Genomic DNA, 19,399 nt, shown 5'->3' on the forward strand with positions numbered 1-19,399 from the left:
GCCAACCAGAATATGATCCCTGCATTCAGAGTCTCTGCTTCCTGCCAATCAACCAATGCTACACCCATGCTCTTATGATACCTGTTATACCATGGGTTCTTAGCTTGTCAAGTAGCCTCCTGTGTGACACCTTGTCATAAGCCTTCTGAAAATCCAAATACACAACTTCCACTGCATCTGCCTTATCAAGGCTGCTTGTCACTCTTTCAGAGAATTCCAGTAGGTTTATCAAGCAAGATTTCCCCATAAGGAAAACATGCTGGCTTTGGCCTATCTTGTCATATGCCTCCAAGTACTCTGTAACCTAATCCTTGAAAATTGACTTCAACATTCCCAACCACTGACGACCAGCTAATTTCCTTTCTGCTTCCTCCCTCCATTGAATAGAGGGGTGACATTTGCAATTTTGAAGTCCTCTGGGACCATTCTAGAATCCATTACATCCTGAAAGATCATTACCAATACATCCACAATCTGTACCATTATTTCTTTCAGAATCCAAGAGTGCAATCCATGTGTTCTGGAAGACTTATCTACCCTTGGGTCATTCAGCTTTCTGAGCACCTACTCCCTTGAAATAGTAACTGCACTCACTTCCCTTCTCTGATACCCTTTGACATCTGGCACACTGGTAATGTCTTCTACAGTGAAAACTGATATTAAAAAAAAAAACTCATTTAGTTCCTCTTCATTTCATTTTCACATTATTTCTCCAGCGTCATTTTCTGGTGGTCCTCTTTCTACTCTTACCTCTTGAACAAGCTTTTTGAATTCTCTTTAATATTTGCTGGCTTCCTTCCATCTTCATCTTTTCCCTCATTATGAGTGCTTTAGCTACCTTCTGCATTTAAAAAAAACTTCTAACCCTCTCAACTAATTTTTGCTTCCTTTATGATCTCTCTTGCTTTTCTGTTGGCTTTGACTTCCCTTGTCAGCCACAGTCATGACATTTTTCCATTTGAATATTTCCTCTTTTTGGTCTGTATTTATCCTGCAATTTATTTTTTTTGCAGAAACTCCACCCATTGCTGCTCTGCCATTTTCCCTACTAGTGCCCCTTCCATTCTACTTTGACCAGTTCCTCTCTCATGTCAATGTAATTCTCTTTTCTCCACTGAAATACAGACACATTTGACAAGTTTCTCCTTGTCAAATCTCAAATTGAACTCAATCTCCCCTCTGGTGTACTTGTTCCTGAGGGGAATGGCCACAGGGGTACCCACTCTGCTGACCTGCCTGTCCTTTCACTACACTACATATCTTTGGAGATTCAGCTCCCAATGGCATTCATCGTTCAGCCACAATTTTGTGATAGTCCCACTGCATCATACCTGTCAATCTTTAGCTGTACTTCAAGGTCATCCAAGTTTTTCTTTTGCTGCATGCATTTAAATACACAGCCTTTGTTACTTTAGACTGTGCCCCTGTTGCATTGCAACTCATTCCATTGACTGCAATTTTTTTCCTATTTACCTGTCCTTCCACACAAACTCCACACCTGCTGTCCCTACTTGTGCACCAACCACCTCTTACTCTTCACTTTGGTTCCCACCCCCACCCCTCAGCAAAATCAAGTTTAAGTCTCCACCAACAGCATTAGCAAACCTTCCTGCCAGGATATTCGTTCCCCTCAACTTCAGCTACAACCCGTCCCACTTGTACAGGTCACTTTTTCCTCAGAAAAGGTTGAAACCTTGTCCCCTGCACCATTTCTTCAGCCACACATTTGTTTGCACTATCTTCTTGTTCTGATCTTCCCTAACTCATGGCACCAAGAGTAATCCAGAGATTACTGCCTTGGATGTCATGCTCTTCAGCCTTTTTTCTAACTTCCTTAACTTATTTTGCAGAACCTCTGCTTCACTGCCTATGTCAGTTCTACCAATATCTACAATGACCTGATTGCTCACCCTTCCCCTTAAGAATATTCTGCTCAGAAACATCCTGTACCCGGGCACCTAGGAGGTAGCATGCTATTCTGGAGTCTCTTTTATAGCTGCAGAATTTTCCTTTCTGTTCCCCTGACTATCGTGTCCCCTATAATTAACGCTCTACCTGCCTTCACCCTTCCCTTCTGAGGCTCAGAACTGACCACGATGCCATGGTCTGACTGCTGCCTAGCCCAGTTGGATCATCCCCCTCAGCAATATCCAAATGGGTATATTGTTGCTGAGGGAAATGGCTGCATTGCCTGTCTGTTCCTTTTCCCTCTTCTGACTCATTAGGTATGATTGAATTCCTGCCACTCCTGTCTATCAACCCCCCTCAGCTTCCCAAATAATTGGAAGTTCATCCAATTCCAGCTCCAATCCCAGCCGTGGCCTGGAGTTTCTATGCAATTGTTTGGTGTAATTCACCTCCTAACTGATGTGAAAGGTTGTGTAATATTAAATACACCTTAATGTTTATCACAGCTTGTTTACACAATATATTGGCTTATAAAATAACGTAGCTTCAGCTCACTCTTGACACTGGCTGTACTTGAGGTGAGTTAACTCTATTTTATGCATTCTCTTTAGGCCAAAAAGAAAAATTCAAATTGAGCTCAATAGTGGCTTGAAGTTTCACTATAACAATAGGAAATAGTTACGTATGCATTTCAGTTTTCTAGGGGTTTGTCTGGAGTACCACAATTTAATTTACAGATGGTTAAAAACACTCTCAGCTATTAAGTTAGTTCAGGCAGATGTTGTATAATGCTCCAAGGGAAAGTGCCTACTTGGAATAGATTTATGTTTAGCTGTGTTTTCACATTGATTAATTCAACATTGCTTTTGCTTTTTGATCTGGAATTGTCAGCGAATGATCATACCCAAATCATACTCGAAAATGTAGGTTGCCTTTGAAGCATCCTGCTTATCCAGTCTGTAATCAGTTTGAGAAATGGAAAAATATTCGTGTTGTCAACATCCTCTATATTATGATCATTACAGACCAAATTGGCTGCTACTATTCCAACATTATGACCATACTTCAAAATTACTTTGTTCACAATAAAATACTGAGATATTCTCAGCTTGTTGAACGCATTGAAGTCTGTTAATACATCTTGAAAATTGTTATCGTTAGGAGATGAGCATCAAGTAATCGGCAACGCTTTCAAGGCTAAGACTAAAGTGTTGCAAATACATCTCTGCTTTAGTCATGAATAATGCTGATATAGCAGTTAAGGTTACTGTCCAGGATCACCATACACTTAACAAGGTTACATTTACAATTTCTTTTCGCTGACAACTTGATGGCTTCAGGTATCAAACTTGCAGCACTCTTATGAGAAATTATTTGGTAAATTTGCTGTAATCTTTAAAGATACTCGTATTTATTTGGAAAGTATGTAGCGTGTTATTTATGCACTTTCATGATCTTAGTCTAACAATTTTGCATCTGTACTGCCTGTAATGATATCTGTTCCTCCATCTTTGATCTATGATTTGAATCGTTAGACCGTCGGAAATTGTTTTTTTCCCTCCCAAGGTGTTAGCCTAAAATATTTCTTGGCCTCATCTTGATGGTTTTTAAAAAGTAAAAATTATGCATAGTTTCATGAAGTGAAAGCCTGTGTTTCACCAAGATTCTTGTATGAATGGTGCACTTTGAAGAAACCAATATGGACTGGCAATTGCACTACCTAATGTACTTCACTTTCTACTTGCAGGTTTTTTAAGCTTCATGAAAGGAAGTGTGAGCCAATCATTATGACTGTGCCAAGGAAGGTGAGTCACATTTTCAGCATCCATGTATCAGGGCGTAGATGTATCTATACACATTAGCAATTCAATATTGGTTCCACTGAGACGAAGCAAATTGAAGGTCATGCTGTGGTAGCAAAGTGATGAAACTACTGAAAGGCATAAACAGAGGAAAGGTCTAAATATAGAAGTGTCATGGTGAAGAGAAGAATCTTGAATTAACATTGCGATTGTAATATCATAGTAAACTGAAATAATTCCTCAGTACTGATGTTCTTTTGCTTTAAGCAGTCAGGTGGGGCCTGGAAATATTCAGAGAAGGAAGGAATCAGTGGCCACTTGAAGAAGGGAGACCCAAAATTATTGGTTATATATCTTTACCTCGGCGCTGCGTGGCCTGCTAAATTCTTTCAGAACTTTTTGTTTTTATTTAAATCAGTGGTCACATTATTCTTGCTCTCCTGCAGCTGGATGGTGCTTTATTACTCAAGAGTTTTGTGCGCCAGTTTGTTGCTTTTGCCGCAACACAAACGTTGTAACTGCTGAGGTGTTGAGAGTCGGGATGAGAGTTGAAGATGTATTCTAAACAAATGGACCTTGGAGTGATAAATACATTAATATTCAGATAATATTCTATCCCTTCCTTTAATCGACAAACAAAAATGGTAATGCATGGTTAATGAAACAGTCGAAGTCCATGATCATTGACTGAGGCATCAAACTTGGAGACTACAAAGTCCCAGCCCAGTTGACCTTGCATAGTATTCTTCACAAGCATCTGTGGTCTGGTGGTTAAAGAGCAAAAGGTTATCCCACAGTCTAGTCAAGCAACTAACTGCCTTACATGAGTGTGATCAAAATCAATTTTTCAGACAATATTCCAGACTCCCCCCATCACAATTCCTGGATGCACCTTGTCCCACCTGTCGGATATACTCACCAGAAGTGGCAGTATGATGGGTGGGAAGAAGCAGCCTTTAAAGTCCTCAACAATGACTCCTGATCCTACTAAATCTTAAGACATTAGATTTGAAAAAAGTGACCACCCCACAATCCTTTCAGAAACAAAGTCCCTCCCTTGAGCTGTGTGCTCAATTCGAACAGATCTGACAGCTTAATTGGGCATCGTGTGACACGGTGAACGGTCAACAGGAGCAGAAATGTCTTCTACTGGATCTCTGGGCTCAATATATCCCTCACACTACCATTGCTTTCAATTCAAGGAATCAACTGTGCCTCAATGAGGAATGAAAAGAACATGCTGGGAGCAGCACCAGATATATTTTAAAAATGATGGATGAGATTGATCCTTCTAAAGTTTCAATACAAAATTATTTGCAGCTAAATCAAATGCAATAGACAACACTTGGTAATCGAATGGTCAATGGATCAGATCCATACTCTGGAATCCTACCACATTGAGTTGAAAATGGTGGATAATTGAACAGTGATTGGAAGAAGGAGCTGCCAAGATCCTCCTCTAAGGTTGGGATAAGCATGTCGTGTTGATGATATGGTTGAAACATTTTCAAGGATATTCCACCATAAGTGCCAAATATCTGATTCATCTTGGCTTCCTCCTGACATCCCCACCATCTCCAGTCTCCAGCCAATTCTATTCACTCCACATGGTATTAAGAAAAAATTGTGATCATTCATTGTATGCAGCAAGACCAGAGAGCATCCCAGCTGCAGTACTGAGACTTCCCCTTTGTAGTACCAAGACTTTCTTACCCTCCCATATGAGTGGTGCCTCTAGCAAATCTATTCCTGTACATTGGCAACATTAACATCTATTCAACAAAGTATAAAATATGCCTGAGTTTCTCCTATTCCCAAAAGTGAAGAGAAATTCAATTATTGCCCAATCACTCTACACTTAATCGTCAGTGATGGAAGCTGTTGTTGTCAGTCCTATCAAGCAACATTTGCTCACTGGTGTGTATAAAAGCACTACAGGGCTCCAGATTTCACTGCCAAGGTCCAAATATAGATGAAAGAATTAAATTCTGGTCATGAAATTAGAGGAATTGCTTTTGACATCAAGGGGCCCTGGTAAAACTGGTAATCCCATGATTGGTGTTATACCAATGACAGTGAAGATGATGGTGGTGTTAGAAGTCGATCATCCCAGCCCCAGAACTTCACTGCTGGAGTTCCCAGGGATAAAGTTTTAGCCTTACTATCTTTCAGCTGCTTCATTAGTGATGAGCCTTCCATTCTAATGCTGCAAGTGTGGATGTTTACCGATGATTGCAATTGAAAATGTTCATTTGCAATTCATCAGCAAATGAGCCAATCCATGCCTCCATCTCACAATACTTAGCCAGCATACAGAAGTTGGCTGATAAAGTGGTAAGAAACTCCCAACTCTGTTCCCCAGTTCCTTTCCCTTTCTCACTGTATTGTCCCCCCCATCTGGCACCTAACCTTCCCTCCCGTGGTTCTAACAGTCTCCTTCCTTTAGCAGCTTTTTCCATCTTCATCCTTTCCTGCCCCTGGCTCCTCGTGGTTCCATTTGCCCCTCTCCTTTTTCATCCTTTACTTCTACTTATCACTGTCTCCCAACTGCACCCCACCTGACTCCTTATGTTGGTCATTCTTCATTCCTCCTCTGTCCACATGTTAGCTGCTCTACCCTTTAATACTGTCTGTCTTCCTTTGTCAGTCCTGAAGCAAGGTTTTGACCTGACATGTTGACTGTCCAATTCCTTTCATGGATTCTCTTGTTCCTGCAGGAGATATTTTGCTTCATATTCCACTATATGCATTCTCTGTGAAATTCACTTATGCTGTTTGATTCCTTTGTGTTACTTCCCATTTTTTCATGGATGTACATGCATAACATTGAGGTGGTTGATATTCCTCACCTTCTAAGAATAAACCAAGAATTTGGGGCTTATTGTATCTCACATTCACTCCTTGAATAGCAGGAATTCAAGTTGTCACAAGTTGTTAGGGGCTAAAAAGACTTTGTTAGCACAAAGGAACAGCAATGGCAAAAATTCAGCAGATAATGGTAAATTCAAAATAATTTTATTAAACTATAATAACATGACATTTCTTATCTCTAACTTAAACTCTAAATTTAAACCCCCACCATGTGCAAATATAAATATGTGTGTTTGGTCCCAACCTCTGAAAAGTTGCTTTTAAATTTTTTGCATCATTTTGGTCTTGCTTGAAAGTCTTAAATTTTCAGCTCAGAAATAATTCTAAAGTGCTTTTAAACATCATATATTCAGGCCCTTTTAAACTCACAATTCTTTCAAATGGTTGACCTTCAGAGAGATTTTCCTTCGTATGAGTGATTTCACAAACTTCCTCTTGCCTAAGAGTTCTGGAGAAGGCTTCTGCAATCTGTGTTCCAAACATTGAAACTACCTTATATTACTTATTTCAAAGCCACTGATGTGCAAAAAGCATCTAATAATTAACTTTGGTTGATGGTTCTTTCTTGATTACAGGCTGTCTGGAATTTACCAACAAAATGGCTTCCTTTATACTCAATTCAACACTCCATTGACCCACTTATCTGAAGAACCATCATAAAAATTTCTTCACCTTTCAAACTGGCTTCTGTGGTCAGCAGTGTTTAAAATGCAAATGCATTTGTTGAGGCTGAAGCCAGCTAACTGTGTGTGTTCATTTGTGGAATGTAAGTGAGCCCTGTCCACCCAAAACTAACTTATTAAAACATAGCTAGATAAAATATAGTTTTAATATTAAACAAAGGATTAATATCAACACAGATCCATTACAAAGTGAATTCACACTCTCCACCTTGGTCAATAATAGACAATAAATCTTGGCTATGCTGGAGTCCAGGGATTTTAAAAAAAACGTAACACTAACTATAAAATTGAAACACAAAAGTCTGAACATATTGTGATTGTAGAAAAACACAAAATGTTTGTTGTACATCTTTACCTCTTATGGGTGATGCGTGACCTGCTGAGTTCCTCCAGCATTTTTGTGTTTTTATTTTCTTGACATTAATTATAACTCAACCACCATTTTTGCTTTATTTTACTTTGCTTTCTTGTGAAGTAACTTGTGCTTCATTTTTTTTCCAGTCTGATCTTTATCAGGATGATTTGTATCCAGATACAATTGGACCAGAACCAGCAATGGAAGCAGAGGAGTGGTTTGAAGGGAAGAACAAAGACCCTATTCTCATCTCTCTGAAGGATGGTTATGTCCCTGTCAAAAGCAGGGAGTTTAAAGCTCAAAGAACCTATTTAGACAAGCCACAAAAGAAAAGCGAAAGTGGCAATGCCCCCATGAAGGGAACTTTTCCCAATGTAGTGAGTACATTACCAGCCCTTCTTTGTTTTCTGTTCCCACTTTGTCCAAACCCCAAATTTCAGATTCCTGAAATCTAGTTCTTTCATTAGCTGAAATATAGTTTCCTTTCCTAATTCATTCTTTGTGGATCACAGAAATGTTGAGTACAATGTACCTTCAGCTCTTAAATCTGCTTTGGCTCCCAACTCATGAGCAGATTTTTCATCTAGATTTGTCAATTGGAAAGAAGCAAAAGTACAGATTTTGAAGGCGACAGAACAAGATGTCAAAGCAATGTCTTAAAGGAAAGAGCAGGTGTTTAACAGTTCATAATGGCGGAGCACAAAGCAGGAAAATTGTGGAAAAGAAAACTTTAATAAAACACAAGATGGGTCTCAGTGAGAATGTTGTCTGATTTGGGCAGCAAACCTAGTCAGCAAAACTGGAACTCAAAACCATAAATGAACTTTCATACTCATTTAGTGCCTTGTTTAATTTCAAAGTGCAGTTAATTATCTTAAAACTGCAGATATCTCCTAAGAATCTATATCCCCTCTTAACTACCAACCACTGATGAGAAAGTTATAAGTGCTGGGTACCATACAAAATGTCTAGCTTTACAATAAGTAGATTCCTGCCCTTGTCCCATTTATTGCATTATTTAGTCATTTTTAAATTTGCTACCTCCTTACAATCTGTGCAGCTGCCCTAAAGAGTTGACATTTTATGAATTTTCATGCAGTAAGTGTTAGATGGGTAAATTTAGCAGTCATTTTGTATGGGCAGGATCTGCCAAAATGTATCTTGGTGTTAAAGTTGTTGAGGCAGGCTGACCTCACTAAGGAGGATTGTTGGGGAAACTGCCAGCTGAAACTGCATCCATACTGGGAACAATGAGCCTGGGCTCATTTTGAATGGAAATGGATGGTTTTGATGTAAAATGGTAAGTATAAGATTTGTTTTTAGTGGTTAGTGCTGGTAAGTGCATTTACCAAAACTTTGTTAGTTTTGATACCCTAAGATTTATTTTGAGTTGTAATTTTGGACTTAATTCCTGCACTGATATCTGTACAAGGTGAGGAGGAGGCGTTTAAGAGGAAAGTTTAAGGGAGACTTTATTTTCTTAACACAAAGTCGTGGGTGCTTGGATTGCATTGCCAGGGGTGGTGGTGGAAGCTGGTACCATCTGGCACCATCTTTCAAGAAAGATGGTGGGTTATGGGCATAAGGAAGTTTAGTTTGTGGAGTAGGTTACTATTGGTCGGCACAACATCGTGGGCTGAAGAGCCTGCACTGTGCTGCAATTTTCTATGCTTTTAATTATAAATTTTACTGTCATTATGTGTTTAACAGTTCATTACTAATGTATTTGCTTTCATGTTTTTCCTACCATTTTTCTCAAGATATTCTGTTAGGTTATCTTGTGTGCTGTTGATTTCAACAATGTGCAGAAATACAGGTGATAAATTATGTTCTCTTTTTCAGAATTCCGAATCCAAGTTGGAGGAGTTGCTGCAGGAAATTAAAACTCTAAAGGCCACTGTTGCCAGCCAAGATGAGCGGATTGCCAACCTTGAGGATCAGATGGCCAAGATAGCTATCTGAAGTCTGTATTATGCTTAATTATGGGGGTATAATTGTCTGGTGTGGATTATCAGATTCTTCAAAACCAAACTCTGACCCTCATTACCCTACCACTGGTCAACGCAACTTCAGCTTTCCAATATCAAATCACCCTTTTTTTTTCCTTTTTCTGTGGACTAACTTTGTTACAAGTTGGAAACAATACACTTTTTTTAATAGAATTTTTCTGATTTTTAATGCCAAGAGGGATCTTTTTTCTCTACACTTTCCACATCAAAAAAGTATTAATTGTTTTTATTCCTAACTCGAGTCCTATGCATATTATCAAATTTGTGCTCTACTCTAATACTAGAGTGATTCCAGGTTAAATGGGCTTGTCTGTCTCTTGTCTGTCAGGTATCTGTTTTTAAGTGACTACATTCCATGTATAAGTGTACAACACCATTGAGGAACACTTGATAGGTTCAGCTCTTATAGAGCAAAAAAAATGGTGAACTGTCATTCAATATACTTCCAGTTACAAAGATAAAACATTGATTATAAAATTACTCTGGTGTTTGCTTTTTATTGCAACTTTTTAAAAACATAGGAGCAAGAAGTTGTTTCAGATATGTTCCTCAATAAAATCAAATCGTTAGCAAAGGCTGAGGAAAAATTGTGTGAATCTGAAATCGTTCTTGTGCCTCGCATTATCCAGCATTAACAAACAGGAAATGTGGCTAATATTCCTTCTTGTAACATCATTGCTATTTCTTTGTGTTCTTGCCCACTGAGGTCAACTAACTCAACAATGACCACCGGTTGCCTCTGTCAGTGGAGTTGTGAGCCAAATAAAACCTGGGCAATAACCATTTTTCCCTGGAGTCGATTCAAGAACGTTGAGAATAAATTATTCTTCCTAGAATCGAAGGCTTCTAACCACCACTAGAAATCAAATTATTATTTTTTTCTTTACAAGGGCTATTAGAAATCTTATCACTATTCAGAGGTTTTAAAACACCAGTGGTAAATGGGGGCTGTACTAAATTGTAATAATCTGAATGAATCCATTTATTCAAGTACTATTGGGCCATGATAATTTGTTTCAATTGAGTCATTCAGTAGGAATTCAGTGACCTGCAAGATACTGAGTGTTTAAGATTATAATTCTCCTGAGATGATCATGGGAGTAGACGATGTGAAGGGATTAAACAAAGATGTATTTGAAGATGTGCACCAAAATGTTAGACTGGTATGTCTTGTAGAATTTGATTTGGGTTATCAAAATGAGGAAGTCTCCATTTAGGGACAAGATGCTCAAGATACCAATCAGTTGCACAGCATGGAAATGGGCCCGTTGGCCTATTGTATCTGTGCCAGCCATTAAGAACCTATCAATATTAACCCCATTACCCAGCACTTGGCCTGTAGCTATCAGATGTAGAGACATTGGTTTTGAATGTGATCCCAATAGGCAATGGTCTGGAGGCAGTAATAGCTCATTTCAGATTGTTTTTTTTTGTTTATCAAGCAAAGGTCCTATAACTGTGCAGTAGGTGATTGTTGAAAAAAGGTTGATTATTAGCGAACAGACTGATGAGGTCTGTCCCAACCACATTCTGTTATCCAATAACAGTCTCCCATTCTATTGACGGCTATCAAAATCCTAAATAAGCAACTTTGTATATTTAACCCCAAGACAAATTTCAGACCACAGGACTTTGTTACTAAATCTGAAAAATTTCCTTTTTTTTTGCCTTCTGTTTCTCAGGTCATCTACAAAAACCCTCGTGTTTCTGCCCACTTTACGGTGGTGCTCTTCAACATCCCTCATTCTATCTTCAATGAGGTAATAAAAACTGTAAAGGTAATTTCCTTTGTTCTAACTCAGGGTTTCCCAACCAGGGGTGCTTGCACCCCTGGAGATGCGAGATAGCATTCCAAGGAGTACGCGATAACATTTCAGTTTTTTTTTATATAAATCCCTACTCCCTCAATTTGGATAATATGTCAGATGATGAAGAGCTGAAGGAAGATCTTGTTGAACTGCGCACAAATCATGTTCTTGAAATGCAATTTGAAAGCAAAACTTTGGAACGATATTGGTGTTCGGCAATGGACATGTTTCCAAGACTTTGTGAAAAAGCACTAACCGTGCTCATCCCATTCGCGACAACATACTTCTGCGAGTCTGGATTTAGGGCCCTTTTGTCAATCAAGACAAAATCTAGAAATCGCTTGGGTGCACAGACAGACGTGCGGATTCCTACCATCAACAAAGTGCTGATAAACAGGAACAAAAGAGTCATTAAATTTAAATTGGCTTATGAGCATTTAAACATTAGTTCTTTAATTTTTTTTAAAGAAATTTCATGCATGGATGAAAATTTAATTTTTTTGTAGGGTTTATGCAACTTTTAATTTGTTGTAATATTTTTTCTTTTCCATATGTTTCATTTTTGTTTATATATTATTAAAAATTGATTATACAAATTTGTTTTGGTCACCTTCACCTTTATTCTTAAATAATTTATTACTTTAAGGGATGCGAGAACATATTAAAAATTTTTAGGGGTGTGGGGCATAAAAAAAGTTGAGTTCTAACTCATTCTCATTTGACCTACGTTTAAAGGAAGTTCATTTTTAAATTTAAAATCCCTCCATGACTTGAGATGTTCTTGTCAATGATCATCATTCCTGTATCCTGTCAATATCTCCCTTCTCTCCAGCTATCCATACCTTGACAATTATGGTATTTTCAACGTTTCAGAACTGAATTACTGGTTGTCTTTCGCTGTCAAGGTCCAAAACTCTGGAATTCTTTCCCCAAAGCCCTCAACCTCTTCCGGCATTCTTTAAAGCTTGCGTCTGACCAAGCTTTTTATCTGCCTCGTTACCACTTGGTTGCAGGCAATGCTCTCGGGTACCATGGAGCACTGAAGGGATCAGAGGTATCAAAGGCCATAACAGATGATAAGGTTAATGAGAAGCATAAATATTCCAATGAGAGGTCAGTCAGAGGCGAAGGGACAGATTTATGTGGTTGGTAAAGGATATTGATGGGGCAAGTCGCGGAAGCTGGTGAGTATTTGAAGTAATTGACAGGCGGTGTGAAATATTCTTGGGGGGTCAATATAAAGTTGTCAACCTGTGGTTGAGTGAGTGCTGAAATTTGAGGTAAAGTGAGAATGAAGACTTGCAAAACAAATATAATGAAAATATGGAAAAAAAAGGAAGAGGTTGACATAATGGTGGCCAATTTCCTTGCCCACTTCTGTCTTCTCAGGAAGTGCAGTTGCTGTTGTGCCTTCCTGACCAGTGAGGAAATGCAGAGTGTCCACGATAGGTCACTAATTAAGGGAACTCCAAGAAACCTGGTGCTCTCCACTACAGAGTTGTTTGTGTAGTGGAGAGTGATCATTCCTGGTCCTCCTGAAATCCATGATTGAGACTCGGGTTATTACCTTCACATCATATCACTGTCACTGCTTGAGTGAAGTTAATTGAGAAACATTTGACTATTGGGAAGAAGTGTCATGAGGCAAATACCAGTATTTTGCTCAGCATCTCTGATTAACCACAAGGATTAATCAGATGAGATTTTTGAAATGCTGAATGTATAGATCACGAGTGGAATCTATTTGTGACTGAACATGTGTTAAGCCTCCAGAAGCAAATAAGTTTCATTTTTTTCACTGAGAAGTGCTCAAGTGCCAGGCACAGCTAGGGTATAGATTCATGATTGCTGTTCCTTATTGAGTAAACCAGTGGTTCTCAACCATTTTCGTTCCACTCCCATACCACTTTAAGTAATCCAAGACTAACCACAGAGCATCTATGCATGTGATGGCATGTGAGTGGAACAAAAACAGTTGAGAACCACTAGGCTAAATCTTTTTGGGCACACTTAAAGCCTGAACAGAAGAGTGAAAAGAATGAGTGAAAATTGGAAGAGCAAACTCAAGTGAAATATGCAAATGTTACTGGAAGGCCAAAGCCTCTATTTTGATCGAAGCCTTGGATATAATGCAGTACAGCTGAGTTGTGGCTGAAAGCTGGGGTTGTTGAGTCTGTGAACTGATGGAAAAATTGTTAAAGCTGATTACAGTCAGAGAATAAAAGTAGTTCCCCACACTGTCAGATTAGAAGTTGAGTTCATGCTGGTGATGCAACCCTTACTGTTCATTATTTTACTTGACATTTGAACATGTAAACTAAGCCTTGGGATAAAATGCAAATACAAATCTAGCCAGCTTGGCACTTTGTGGAGAAGCAGGAGGTATGAAGAGAGAAAGTGAATGTCTGATTGGATGGAGATTGGACAGCACTTGTCTTGCTGGCTGGGAGATCTAAAAAGAATAAGATGTTCAATGAGTTGCAGAAGAGCATACAGGGAACAGCACCAAGCATGCCATAAAATGTTAACGTGTTCTGCAGTCTGACCAATCTGGATATGAATGGTGCTGGATAGTTAAACAGCTAAAAGGAGGAGGTTCCAAGAACACATCCATACTCAATGTGCCAGGAGGATTAATTACCTGAGTTTCCATCTAAAATCCCTACCATCACAGAAACCAATCACAACCCAATTCATTTCACTTTTTGTGATATCAAGGTTGAAAGCTCTGGTTCCTGCAAAGACAATAGGAGTAGACCAAATCCTGGCTGTAATATTGAGGACCAATGTTTGGAATTAACTCCACCTCCAGTCAAGTTGTTCTCGTACAGTTATTGCACTGGCATCTATTTGAAAATGTTCCCAGGTATGTCCTATTTACTAAATAAAAACATTCAATCTGGCTGACTACTGCCGATCAGTCTGCTGTCAACCAGCAACACTGCGATGGCTACTAGCAACAATGTAATTGAGCAGAATCAGTCACCAATGACCCAATTGGGTTCTGCCAGCAATGCTTGGTTCCCAATCTCAAAGCCTTGGCTCAAACGTACATCAATGAGCCAAATTCGAGGAGTGAAGTGAAAGTGAATGCTCTTGTCATTGAGATGGTGTTTGAATTTTAAATGTAAATTTATTTAAATTTAAGTATGCAGCATAGCTACAGGCCCTTTCGGCCCATGCCACCCAATTAACCCACAACCCCCAGTAATATTTTGAAGGGTGGGAGGAAACTGAAGCCCCTGGGGAATCCCCATGTAGACTCAGGGAGAACATACGAACTCCTTACAGTCTGCATGGGATTGGAACCCCCCCCCCCCTCAGTCCTGACACTGGCGCTGTAGCAGGGTTGAACTGACCATGATGGCAACTATGCTTGAATGTGGCTCAAAATGCCCAGGTACAAGAAGTGAGAATCCATGAAGATTGGAGTCATGTGTCACAAGGGAAGATGGGTGATATCATCATCCTAGTCCTTGGAGTTCTCCAGGGAGGTGTCTGAGGCCCAACTATTCAGCAGTTTCTTTAATTATCTTTTTTCCACCTAAAAGTCAGAAATGAGATGCTCACTGATGAGGGCACAATATTCTATTCCACTCCCAACTCCTCAACCAATAAACGATCCATGTCTGCTGAGAGCAAGACCATGGACAAAAGTGGCAAGTAACAGGATGGCACGATTGGCAATAGTAGTGCAACACCTTCACAGCACCAGCGATTGAGACTGGACTGGGGTTTGAATCCTGAACTCTCTGTAATGAGTTTGTATGTTCTCCCCATGTCTGGGGCTCCAGTTTCTTCCCACTGTTCGAAACATATTAGGGTTAATGCGGTGTAAATTGGGCAACATGGACTCATGGCCAGAAATGGACAGTTACCGTGATGTGTGTCTCTTTTTTTAAAATTTGTGTTACAGAAGGCCTAGTCAATAGTCATAGAATCATGGAGCGATTCAGCATGGAAATGGGCCCCTTCGACCCAACTCATCCATACTGACCAAGTTTCCCATCTGAACTTTTGAAGATTACCAGTGGTGCATTTATGGAACAAGCTGCCAGAGGAAGTAGTAGGGGTGGCTTCAGTTAAGACACTTAAAAGAGATTGTATAAGTATGTTGATAGAAAAGGGTAGCAGGAATATTGGCAATATTCCTGTCCAAATATCTTTTAAGTGTCATAACTTTACCTGTCTCTGTCACTTCCTCTGGCAGCTCATTCAAAAAATGTTGAAAATGTTGCCCTTTGGGTCCCATTTAAATCTCCCCCCCCCCCACCCCTTCACCATAACCAAATGCTCTCTAGTTTTAGACTCTCTGACCCTGGAGAAAAGATTTGACTGTTCACCTTATCTATGTCCCCCCCCATGAATTTGTGTACCTCTGTACCCCATAGGCTCTAAAGGTTGTCATAGCCAAAGGATGGTAGTGGGGATGATCTCCAACTGCTACACAAATGCTCTTCAGGGCATGTGTTTCAAACAACCGCTGGCCATCACATGTGGCATAGCTCTTATTCCTGGCGGAGCTGTTCTCACTAACAGGAGAAGGGGCAAAGGCGGGCCACTGGCACCTTGAAACCAGTTGCTCCAGCAAGATGAGGTAACTCATCTAAGAGGAAAAACTCCGATTTCAAACCTCCGCTGCCTTGTGGCTATACCCATTCATGGGAAAGTCTTTGGGAGTAAACCCCAAGGAAAAATCTGGAGTCAAAAGTCCTGATGCAGTACCTGGCACAGAAACTCGTAGGACATTCCTGGCACTGAACTGTATTGACTTTCATCATTCCTTTGGACCTATCATTAGCATGGAGGGGTGGGGGGGGGGGGGTACCACTGCATGGACAACTCTGCCCTGGCTTGCACCCTGGAGAGGCCACTCCAGCTTCTACCAGAACCGCAGTACCCATGGTTGACCACGACTGATGGAGGCCAAAAAAGGACCCCACAGCCTCCTCTGCTCCAGGGTAAAGTGTCGTAATTGAAACCTATCCGGCCTCTCCATGTAATCCATGCCTTCAGTCCTGGTAGCATCCTTGTGAACTAAAGCACAAAAGTCTGCCAGCAGAAGCTGGAATTGAAGTAAAAACAATGCTTGAAAAACTTAACAGGTCAAAGTATTTTATATGGCAAAGATCAAGATGCATTGCCAATGTTTCAGGTTTGAGCCCTTCATCAAGGTATGAGCAAAATGTAGACAGGTGCCTGAATAAAGTGGTGGGGGGAGGTGCATGGGACCACAGGCAATAGGTGGATAAGGGAGAAAGGGCACAACAGCAAATGGGAGGAGAGGGGAAGGTAGGTCTGGTGGTGGGATCATGTTGTAGGTGACAGAAATTGCAAAGAATAATGTGATGGATGCAGAGGCTGGTGGGGTGGTAGATGAGGACAAGGGGAGAGGGAGCCAGGGCAGATGAGTGGGAAATGGAGGGAATGCTGGTAAGGGCTGAGTTTATGGTGGTAGAGAGGAAGTCACATTTTTGAAAGAGGACATCTCAAATGATCCAGACTGGAAGGCTTTGTCCTGGATACAGATGGGACGGAGACGGATGAATTGGGAGAAAGGAATAGAATCCTTAAAAGGGACTGTGTGTGAAGAAGTGTCGTCAAGGTAGTTTTGTTTTTTAAAAAAAGTCTGCAGAAAGTTTACCTCTCAAGATGGAGTCAGAGAGATCAAGAAAGGGGAGATGGACCAAGTGAATTTGAGGTCAGCGTGAAAGTTAGCAGCAAAGTGAATAAAGTTGACAAGCTCAAGGTGCACGAGGCAGTACCAATGTCGTCATCCAAGTAGCAGAAGAACAGTTTGTTGGCTTGCAGCATGGATTGCTCCATAAAGCCAGTAAATGGCAGGCATAGCTGGGACCCTACTTTGACAAAGAAGGTGGGATGAATCAAAGGAGAAAAAAAGTAAATCACGAAAATCTGTGGGACACCATGGTTGAAGTAGAAACACAAAATTCTTGAGAAAATCAGCTGGTTAAACTTTTTTTGGAACAAGATGGCGCTGGAGGCAAGTGGCAAGGAAGGCAACGTGGCTGTGGAATAGAGTCTGGGTGAGTACATAGTCATGGAACTTGAGAGTAGTTGGGGCTTGAAGTGCCAGTTGATGAAGTAGACAAAGTTGATGTGGTCAAACAATAATCATGGCTTTTATTAGCAGAAACTCATGGTACAATAATGAAAGACAATAGATGCATATACAGTTATATCCAAGGGGAGTGTCCTTAACGGTAGAGATAATGCCCAGCCAATGTTAGTACAGCAAGGCTTGCCAGAGGGGAGACAGGCAGCTTGGCAGACATTCACCACAGTCTGCCCCCAGCAGAAGAAGGGTTAAAATCAAAAGGACAGCTGCTAGGAAAGATTGAAGCAAGCGATACATGGATACCATGCTTGGCCTTGAGATACTCTAACAGCCAAAATATGCCAGTATTTAGCAAGCAATCGAAATATAATGAGATGTTTTATGAATATGTCAGCCTATCAGGTTGTTTATGAATTCAGGTGCTTTGTGTCAAAACAGGTGGCTCCTTTGCAACCTTGGGAACTGGTACAGGTCCTGGGTCTGTAGTGTGGGAAGGACTGACTTTTGGACCCACTCCAGAATCGCCAGCATGAGACAGTGGAGCCTCAGCATGGCCTTCTGAAAGCTTACTAGGGGTCACAGGCTGGGGGGATGAGTCCAACCTCTCAGGCTCACTCTGAGTAGGGGTGCAAGGAAGGGGTGAACCAGGTGAGGCCAGATCTCTTAGGGGTAGTATGGGAATTTAACATGAGCGTAGTTGGGGTTAGTATGCAGAAGCTGAACTGGTTGGACTAGGGGGTCTGTTTTACGTGCCTGAGCATGGCTCCTCAGCAGCACGGTTCCAGGCTCAGATAAACATGCTGGCCAGTCCATCACAGTTCCTGATTTCCCAGGAAAGGCAAACATACGTTCATGAGGTGTTTGATTTGTTGCAGTGCACAATAAAGACCGAATAGAAAGTAGCTCCTCCTGCCACCGGGTTACAGGGTAACTATGTGTTTTTAAAGCAAGATTAACAGTCTTTCAGACTAGCATTAGCCCTTTCAACCTGCCCTGCGGGTTGTATCTTGTGGTACGGTTGGTGGCAATCCCCTTTCATAGTAGGGCTCGCCGCAGTTCGGCACTCATGAATGCTGACCCTCTTTCGGTATGAATGTAATTGGGAAACCAAAAATGATGAAAATTCTGTCAAGTGACTTAATGACAGACGCTGACGAGGCTTCAGGGCAGGGTATCACAAAGAGAAACCTGGAATATTCGTCAATTACAGTAAGGAAACATACATTTTTGTTGTTGGAAGGTAACAGCCCTTTAAAATCTAAGCTAATCCTCTCAAAAGGTCGGGTTGCCTTGATGAGAGTGGCCTCCAAAGCTTTGGAGTATTGCAGTTTGCATTCTGCGCAAACAGGACAGCTTTTAGTCAGTTTCCTGATTTCTTCCCAGAGAGTAAGGAAGGTTGTTAGCCCTTATGTAATGGAAGAATCTCGTGACTCCTGGGTGGCACAGTCTGCTATGGATCTCTTTTAGCCCCTCCAGCTGAGCACCAGCAGCAGATCGTGACAATGCGTCAAAGGGATCATTTAACCTGCCCGGTCTGTACTGGATCTCATAATTATAAGTTGAGAGTTCTATTCACCAGCGTGCCATCTTATCATTCTTAATTTTACTTTTGTGTTTAGTACTGAACATGTCGGCTACAGATTTCTGATCAGTGACAAGAGTAAATTTTCTGCTGGCTAGAAAGCGTCTCCAGTAGTGAACAGCTTCAATAATAGCCTGGGATTTTTCAATGACAGGATGTTTAAGTTCAGGTCCGTGTAACGTGTGGGAGAAGAATGCCACAGGTCTGCCATTTTGATTAAGGGTTCCTGCCAAGGCACAATCTGAGGCATCATTTTCCACTTGAAATGGGACATCCTCGTCAATGGACGAGAGTGCAGCTTT

The 19,399-nt window shown here is 40.7% G+C and overlaps 1 protein-coding gene across 3 annotated transcripts in view; it reads left to right on the top strand.

The window, feature by feature from the left end:
• LOC138761122 (coronin-1C-like) overlaps positions 1-10,108 on the top strand; it is a 176,994-nt gene extending 166,886 nt beyond the window's left edge. For all 3 annotated transcript variants that reach the window (XM_069932760.1, XM_069932761.1, XM_069932762.1), the window contains exons 9-11: positions 3,656-3,713; positions 7,766-7,996; positions 9,462-10,108. In XM_069932760.1, the coding sequence (XP_069788861.1) occupies positions 3,656-3,713; positions 7,766-7,996; positions 9,462-9,581 (409 nt within the window). In that variant the 3' untranslated portion in view covers positions 9,582-10,108. The remainder of the gene's footprint in view (positions 1-3,655; positions 3,714-7,765; positions 7,997-9,461) is intronic.
• Positions 10,109-19,399: the final 9,291 nt, after the last annotated feature.

This window comes from Narcine bancroftii, chromosome 4, assembly GCF_036971445.1.
Source record: "Narcine bancroftii isolate sNarBan1 chromosome 4, sNarBan1.hap1, whole genome shotgun sequence".
In the NCBI taxonomy this organism is placed as follows: Eukaryota; Metazoa; Chordata; class Chondrichthyes; order Torpediniformes; family Narcinidae; genus Narcine; species Narcine bancroftii.